This window comes from Bison bison, unplaced genomic scaffold, assembly GCF_000754665.1.
Source record: "Bison bison bison isolate TAMUID 2011002044 unplaced genomic scaffold, Bison_UMD1.0 scf7180017864285, whole genome shotgun sequence".
NCBI classification, from domain to species: domain Eukaryota; kingdom Metazoa; phylum Chordata; class Mammalia; order Artiodactyla; family Bovidae; genus Bison; species Bison bison.
The window spans coordinates 311658-320536 of NW_011494857.1; the positions used below are offsets into that span (position 1 = coordinate 311658).

The window sequence follows — 8879 nt, forward strand, 5'->3', positions numbered from 1 at the left end:
AGAGCACAGCCTGCACTGGACTCCGGGGGCCTGGGGCCGCGAGCCTGCCCCTCTCCACCCCCAGGAACTCACACTCCAGATACTTTTCCACCAGCAAGTCCGGGTCGCTCTCCCCGGTCATCTGGGACAGTTTATTCAGGGCGTCCTCGTAGCGCAGCACCAGCTTCTCCTGGGAGGTCTTCCGGAGGCCTTCGGCCACCTCCCGGGCTGGGGGGCGAGGGGACAATGAGGTCGCCGTCGGGGCGGCCACCAGTGGCTGGTGTGGCCTGAGCCGGGAGGCCGGTGGGGAGAGGGCGGCCCCCGCAGTCGCGCAGACCCCGCCCCTCCGCGCCCCCGCCCCTGGAGGTCCCCACCCCACGCTGAGACCAGGGGCCGACGGCCCCGCCCATCCCGCTGCCCAACATGCTGGCGGCCCCGGGCCTCACCTCGCTGCTCGCGCTTCTCCAAGATGGCGGAATCCGGCTGCCGGTCGCCGTTCTTGAGCTTGAGGAAGTGGTGCAGCTGCTCCAAGTGTGCGATCTGCCGCTGCAAGATCTGCACCTCCGTCTCGTTCTGGGCCACCTCCTTCTCAGCTCTCTCCCGCAGCATGCCTAACTTGGCCTTCGCCTCTTCCCTGGGAGGGATGGGGGGTGGTTAGACCAGGGTCAGGGAGACAGGAGGTTGGATTTGGGGTCAACCTGGGTTTGGAGGGTGAATGGGGCAGGGTTAGCTATCAGGCTGGGGTCTCAGGGATGGGGGAGGTCAGCCTGGAGTCACGGAGATGGACAGAGCCAGCCTGGGGTCACAGGATGCATGGGATCAGCCTGGGGTCCCAGGGATGGGGCAGAATCAGGTTGTCACAAAAGGCAGAGAACTGTCTAGGTTCCTAGAGGTGGGTCAGGATGGGGTTACGGGGCAGTAGGGGGTGGAGGAGGAGGAGGTGGGTAGGCCATGTAAGTGACTGATGGTCTTGCCCACTGAGGGGGCACCGCTGCAGTGCCTGCCCGGGGCATCGGGGAAGCCTGGCCATTATTATGTGGCTGTGGAACAGGAGGCAAGAGGCAATGATGGCACAGTTAGAGATGATACTCAGACTCCAAAAGGTGGACCCAGGTGATAAGGTAACTGTGCTGGAGTTTGGGGTGGGGGTGGGTACTGTGGTTGGAAAGATAAGACGCTTGGAGCCTGCAGGGCCTCACGTGGACAGGCACGTGCCATCACCAGCCCTTGAGTGCTCACCCTGTTAGGATGCTGGGGACACTTGCTGACTGAAACTCCCCCGGCCTGCTCAGCTGGAGGTGAAGCTTTTAACAGTAGTGCGGCCAACTGTGAACTCAGAGTGCCCCAAGCCTACGTCACAGGTCATAGGATCAAAGGTCAGAGGGTCATTAGGTAGGGAGACCAGCAGCTCAGTCTTCTCAGGTCCCACAAACCAGTCTAGTTCCCCTTTCCACGCTTTTGCCAACCTCAGTTGCCTCGACTCAGGGCACAAGCTTCTGGCTCTACTCAAATTCTGCTGAGTCCTCCTTGGTGGGAGCCCTCTCCTGGCACCCACCAGGCCCAGCCCGCAGAGACCCCTCTAGGAGCCCCTCAGGGATCAGGACTCACCGTTCTTTCTGTGTCTTGGGCCTCAGGCCCACTGAAGGGCCAGGAAGAGGGAACCCAACTTCCCAAGAGCCAGGCCCTGCAGGATATGTACTAAAGCAGCCCACAGGGGTCCATGAGGAAGATCCCATTATTATTGCCATGTCACAATAGAGGAAACGGAGGTTCAGAGAGGGTAAGTGGCCTGCCCAGGTCACCCAGCTAGGAAGCGCTGGTCCGACAAGAAGTGTTGATCCTGACACCTGTCCCTTGCCTTCTAGCTGAAACCACCCTTCCTTGCACCCAGCTGGGCTGCCCACTGCAGACAACTGGACAAGTGCTGGCAGGGGCCAGATGCTTCTGATGCAAAGACAGGCCAACAGAGCATCACCGGTGGGGCTTGGCAGAAAGCATGAGGCAGGCCAGGCAGATTCTCTCCTCGGAATTCACACTGGGAGATGCTAAGAAGGGGACAGCAGGAAGCCAAAGCTAAAAGGATGTATAGAGAGAAGCCACAAGAAGTCATGTTATGAAGGCCAAGTTAGGAAGAAGCCAGAGCTATGTGTGAACAGAAGCCATGAGTTGAGGCTCTGAAGAGGTCATGGCAGACCACAGGTAACAAACGACAGCATCAGCCATAAAAGGACTTCCCTGGTGGCTCAGCGGTCAAGATTCCATGTGTCCACTGCAGAGGACGCAGGTTTGATCCATGGTCAGTGAACTGAGATCCCACATGCCATGCAATGTGACCAAAAAGTAAAAGTAAATGAGTGTTTTAAAGAAGTATAATTTAAACAACAAACAGACAAAAAGAATCAGCCCTAAAAATGCAGGAAGTTCTGAGAGATGCTACGACGTGGGTGAACCTTTGAAAGCATTACACTGAGTGAAAGGAGCCAGACACAGAAGGACACGTCATATCACTCCATTTACATGGAACATAAAGATACACTTAGGGACAGGTAGATGTACAGGTAAATCGTCCAGATGACAAGGAGACTGGTTGCCAGGGGGCTGGAGAAGAGGGGACTAGAGAATGACTGCCTACTGGGCACAGATCTCCTTTTGGGGTATTGGAAACAGAAATGATGGTGCACAGCATTACGAATGTACTAAATGCCTCCGAAAGGTGCACTTTAAAATGGTGAATTGTATGTGCATCTTAACTCAAAGCAAGGAAGGAAGAAGGAAAGAAAGAAAGCAAAAAGAGAAGGAACAAAAAAAGAAAGATTATAGAAAACTTAAGGTAGATTTGGGCTAGAGCCAATGTCTCATGGAGTCACGAACCATGATCAGCAGAAGTCATGGGGTAGAAACAAGATACTGAATAGAAGCTAAGAAACCCCTTGGAGTAAGAGAACAGCGCTGAAGCTTAGAAAGTAGAGATGGGATAGGAGAGAGAGAGGGTGGAGCCCCCAAGAGCCCAGAGGCAGAGAGTGACGCCCATCAGCTGAGCAGCCGGGACTTCAGGGTTCCATACAATATGACCCTTTACCTGAAGGTGTCTTGAGAGAATCTCTGTCTCTTTCAACCAATATTGATAAATATCATAGCAAACACCCTCTTCCAACAACACAAGAGAAGACTCTACACATGGACATCACCAGATGGTAAACACCGAAATCAGACTGATTATATGCTTCGCAGCCAAAGATGGAGAAGCTCTATACAATCAGCAAAAACAAGACCAGGAGCTGACTGTGGCTCAGATCATGAACTCCTTATTGCCAAATTCAGACTTAAATTGAAGAAAGTGGGGAAAACCACTAGACCATTCAGAGATGACCTAACTCAAATCCCTTATGATTATACAGTGGAAGTGAGAAATAGATTAAAGGGACTAGATCTGATAGACAAGAGTGCCTGATGAACTATGGACTGAGGTTCGGACATTGTACAGGAGACAGGGATCAAGACCATCCCCATGGAAAAGAAATCCAAAAAGCAAAATGGCTGTCTGAGGAGGCCTTACAAATAGCTGTGAAAAGAAGAGAAGCCAAAAGCAAAGGAGAAAAGGAAAGATATAAGCATCTGAATGCAGAGTTTCAAAGAATAGCAAGGAGAGATAAGAAAGCCTTCCTCAGCGATCAATGCAAAGAAATAGAGGAAAACAATAGAATGGGAAAAACTAGAGATCTCTTCAAGAAAATTAGAGATACCAAGGGAACATTTCATGCAAAGATGGGCTCGATAAAGGACAGAAATGGTATGGACCTAATAGAAGATATTAAGAAGAGGTGGCAAGAATACACAGAAGAACTACAAAAAAGATCTTCACGACCCAGATAATCACGATGGTATGATCACTCACCTAGAGCCAGACATCCTGGAATGTGAAGTCAAGTGGGCCTTAGAAACCATCACTACGAACAAAGCTAGTGGAGGTGATGGAATTCCAGTGGAGCTATTTCAAATCCTGAAAGATGATGCTGTGAAAGTGCTGCACTCAATATGTCAGCAAATTTGGAAAACTCAGCAGTGGCCACAGGACTGGAAAAGGTCAGTTTTCATTCCAATCCCAAAGAAAGGCAATGCCAAAGAATGCTCAAACGACCACACAATTGCACTCATCTCACATGCTAGTAAAGTAATGCTCAAAATGCTCCAAGCCAGGCCTCAGCAATATGTGAACCATGAACTTCCAGATGTTCAAGCTGGTTTTAGAAAAGGCAGAGGAACCAGAGATCAAATTGCCAACATCTGCTGGATCATGGAAAAAGCAAGAAAGTTCCAGAAAAACATCTATTTCTGCTTTATTGACTATGCCAAAGCCTTTGACTGTGTGGATCACAATAAACTATGGAAAATTCTGAAAGAGATGGGAATACCAGACCACCTGACCTGCCTCTTGAGAAACCTGTATGCAGGTCAGGAAGCAACAGTTAGAACTGGACATGGAACAACAGACTGGTTCCAAATAGGAAAAGGAGGACGTCAAGGCTGTATATTGTCACCCTGCTTATTTAACTTATATGCAGAGTACATCATGAGAAATGCCGGGCTGGAAGAGGCACAAGCTGGAATCAAGATTGCTGGGAGAAATATCAATAACCTCAGATATGCAGATGACACCACCCTTATGGCAGAAAGTGAAGAGGAACTCAAAAGCCTCTTGATGAAAGTGAAAGAGGAGAGTGAAAAAATTGGTTTAAAGCTCAACATTCAGAAAACGAAGATCATGGCATCCGGCCTCATCACTTCATGGCAAATAGATGGGGAAACAGTGGAAACAGTCTCAGACTTTATTTTTTTGGGCTCCAAAATCACTGCAGATGGTGACTGCAGCCATGAAATTAAAAGACGCTTACTCCTTGGAAGGAAAGTTATGACCAACCTAGACAGCACATTAAAAAGCAGAGACATTACTTTGCCAACAAAGGTCCGTCTAGTCAAGGCTCTTGTTTTTCCAGTGGTCATGTATGGATGTGAGAGTTGGACTGTGAAGAAAGCTGAGTGCAGAATTGATGCTTTTGAAATGCAGTGTTGGAGAAGACTCTTGAGAGTCCCTTGGACTGCAAGGAGATCCATCCAGTCCATTCTAAAGGAGATCAGTCCTGGGTGTTCATTGGAAGGACTGACGTTGAAGCTGAAACTCCAATCCTTTGGCCACCTGCTGCAAAGAGTTGACTCATTTGAAAAGACCCTGATGCTGGGAAAGATTGGGGGTAGGAGGAGAAGGGGACAACAGAGGGTGAGATGGTTGGATGGCACCACTGACTCGATGGACATGAGTTTGGGTAAACTCTGGGAGTTGGTGATGGACAGGGAGGCCTGGCGTGCTGCAGTCCATGGTGTTGCAAAGAGTCGGACAGGACTGAGTGACTGAACTGAACTGAACCAACGCTTCCTACGTTCCTGGCCCCTGCATCCTGAGCTTACTTAAATCTGTTTATATATTATTTATTTATTTGTTTATTGGTAGCACCACGGGGCTTTTGGGATCTCAGTTCCCCAACCAGGAATTGAATCCAGGGCCTTGGCAATGAAAGCCTGGAATCCTAATCACTGGGCCACTGAGAACTCCCCTTAAGTTTCTCTACATCCCTATGTGCTATGTGCCATGAAAAGACAGGGGCCAAAAGGTTAATTCATACACCCAAGAAGAAGGACCTTGCCCAAGGAGCTGGAAAATTGGTGGAGGAGGGGCAAGAAAGGGGCATCTTATGAAAAAGTGGGGGGCGGGGTTCTGACAATCCGTTTCATGAGGTGGGAATCTTCCCAGCACTTTGTTAAGAAAATGCGTGGACTGAGTCGTCTAGGACGCCTACCGGGGCCCTACCTGACAGTGTAGGCAGAAGTGGAGGAGACCATGAGGTTCCTGACAGAGTCCTTCAGGAGCTGGATCTCCTGCCAAGAGAACAAGACCGAGGCCACTTCTGACACCCTCGCCACTGGAGGGCTTTCCTTTGAGCCTGTATCTCCCCAATAAGAAGTGGGTTTCCTGTGCCTTAGAAATGTGGTCCTTCCTAGTTAGCGGCAATCCATGAAAGGATTTTCAAGAAGGTTCCAAGGGAGAGAAAAGCCAGACTGATGACCAGGAATGCAGTGAAATACCCAATTCAGGATACTCCTAAGAGTGCTGACCTAACTTTGAGGTAGAGTCAAAAAATTGTGTGAATTTCAAAATTGTGACCACACTAATCTGTTTCCTAGTTCTGTGGAAGTGTCTGTGCAGAGTTATGGGTAAAAAGGGTTCTTTCAGGAGAAAGAAAGGAAGAAATTACATGTATATATTTTTACACGTATAGTGTATATGTATGTACTAATGTGTATAAACACATATATATCTATGTTGCATGCATCCTCAGTCGTGTCCAACTCTTTGCAACCCCATGGACTGTAGCCCACCAGGTTCCTCTGGCCATGGGATTTCCCAGGAGTGGAATACTGGAGTGGGTTGCCACTTCCTATTCCAGGGGATCTTCCTGAAGCAGGGATTGAACCCACGTCTCTTGCACCTCCTGCACTGGCAGGCAGATTCTTTACCATTAGCGCCACCTGGGAAGCCCCTATATATGTATGTGCACACGTGCACACACACACACACACACACCCTTTTGCAACAAGAAACCCAGGCTAGAGAACCAGAAACTACGGGGGCTGAGTGGGAATGGATAGAAGAAATGATGAGGAAATGATGAGGAAATGACTAAACCTTTGGAGTAGTTTTTTAAATTTATTTATTCATTTCGCTATGCCAGGTCTTAGTTGCGGGACTTGGGATCTTCAGTCTTTGTTGCTGCATGTGGGATCTAGTTCCCTGACCAGGGATGGAACACCGGCACCCGCATTGCAAATGCGGAGTCTTAGCCACTGGACCAGGGAAGTCCCTGGGATAGTTTTGATTTGGGAACCCGTCAATGGTTTACGTGTTCACAAAGAAAATTCAATCAACAAGAATAGGGGACAGAACTAAAACCAAATATGAAGAGAAGCAAATGAACCTAACTATATTTCAAAGAACAGAACCACAAAGAAGACCAAGAAAAAATAGGAACTAATCCTAGTAACTTCTGAATAAGGTGTAGATGGATGGATGGATGGATAGAGGATAAAACAATAAGCAAATGAATTGTGATCTCTCAGGTTCAAGGGTTGTTAGTACAGTTGTAACAATTCCAAACCTCTCTTGGGCATTTCGTAGGGTTGAACGTGAGTACGTATAGCAGTGCTATCGGCAGCTAGAGTTCCCACTGTGGGGGAAACAAAGATAAAATGGGGAGTGTTCAGGAATCAGGCAGTGGTGCTGGGGTCAGAATGAGAGACACCAACGCAAACTCGTGATTTTAAAATGTGTGTGTGTTTCCTAGCTCTCTCCAGAGAAAGGGCCTCAGGTCAGTGACACCCCAATGGCAGTGAGGACTCCTAGAGCCTATATTTTGGTTTCTCAGCACCTACTTCCCACTGGGAAGAACCAGGACTCTGGAGAAACACTAACTCGAGAGTTAAGGCAGAACAAGTACAAGAAAGTCTGGACTATCTTCTTGTGCCAGAAAATAAGGAAGTCCTGTGGTGGGGGGGGGATGATGGGCTTGTCAAAAAAGCCAGCTCAAAGGCACTCCCACCAGAGAAGTCTGGGACAGTTTGAGCATCACAATAAGTAATGCACACTATGGATTATAAGTCATAGATAAAGTAAGAATACACGAATGCTTACTGACAATCCACAAATATACTTAAGAAGTTCTTCCTTAAGTAAAATGCCATTTTCTAAATGAAGAAGAAATGATAGAGAGTTTAAAAAAAAATCACTCTTTGGTAGCCATTACAGTAATAATTGGACTTCTCAGGTGGCTCAGTGGTAAACATTTCACCTGCCAATGCAGGAGACCCTGGTTTGATCCCTGGGTCAGGAAGATTCCCCTGGAGAAGGAAATGGCAACCCAGTATTCTTGCCTGGAGAATCCCATGGACTGATGGGCCTGGCAGGCAACAATCCACGGGATTGCAAAGAGTTGGACACAATGCATGCATGCACAGTAATAATTATCCAGGCAAAAATCATCACTATGAGAGGCTAGAGTGGAAATGTGTTGGGAAACAGGATATTTACGGTTTCAAAGAATCTCCCTGGACCCATTCATTATAAAGAGGGAAACTCTCTATTGGAGAAACCGGCTGACCAAGCGATCAAGGTCAACATCACTAGTTACGGGACAAACTGACGTTACGTGCTCCTGGTGTAATGCCCACAAATGACACAATACCACCTCAGTGATATTTCACCTAAAATGCACGACTTGAATCTAATCATGGAGAAAGATCAGATAAGCCCACAGTGAGGGATGTCCCACAGCACAGCTGGGCTGGGTACTTCCAAAATGTCAAAGTAATGGAGACAAAGAAGTGCCAAGACACTGTTCTAGATGAAGGGAGCCAGGACAACCAAACGCACTGTGGGATCTTGGCCAAGAGCCTGCAGCAGGATAATTAAATTAACTATCACGGGATGCTGTTGGCATAATCATGAACTTTAAATATGGACTATTGAGAACTGTAATGATGTTCAAGCTCCTGACTTGGGCAAGGGCACTTTGCTTATGTAAGAAAATGGTCTCGTGCTTAGGAAATAAGCACTGACGTTCTTAATGACGTTCTGTAATGTCTACATCGAGCTCTCAAATCGTGACAATGTTATTTTCAGTAAAAAAACAATTACCCGGAGACAGAAAGACAGACAGAGCAAAATGACAAATTACCAATCTTGGTGAAGGATTGATAGTTCTTTGTACTATTTCTGCACCTTTTTCTGCAGATTTGCAATTATTTCAAAGTAAAACTTAGAGAGAGGGGAAGAGAAAAAAAAGGAAGGGAGG

The 8879-nt window shown here is 47.8% G+C and overlaps 1 protein-coding gene across 1 annotated transcript in view; it reads right to left on the reverse strand.

The window, feature by feature from the left end:
* CCDC114 (coiled-coil domain containing 114) overlaps nucleotides 1-8879 on the reverse strand; it is a 26920-nt gene that overhangs the window by 4171 nt on the left and 13870 nt on the right. The window contains 3 exon segments of the mRNA XM_010849693.1: nucleotides 73-207; nucleotides 426-613; nucleotides 5843-5910. Of these exon segments, the coding sequence (XP_010847995.1) occupies nucleotides 73-207; nucleotides 426-613; nucleotides 5843-5910 (391 nt within the window).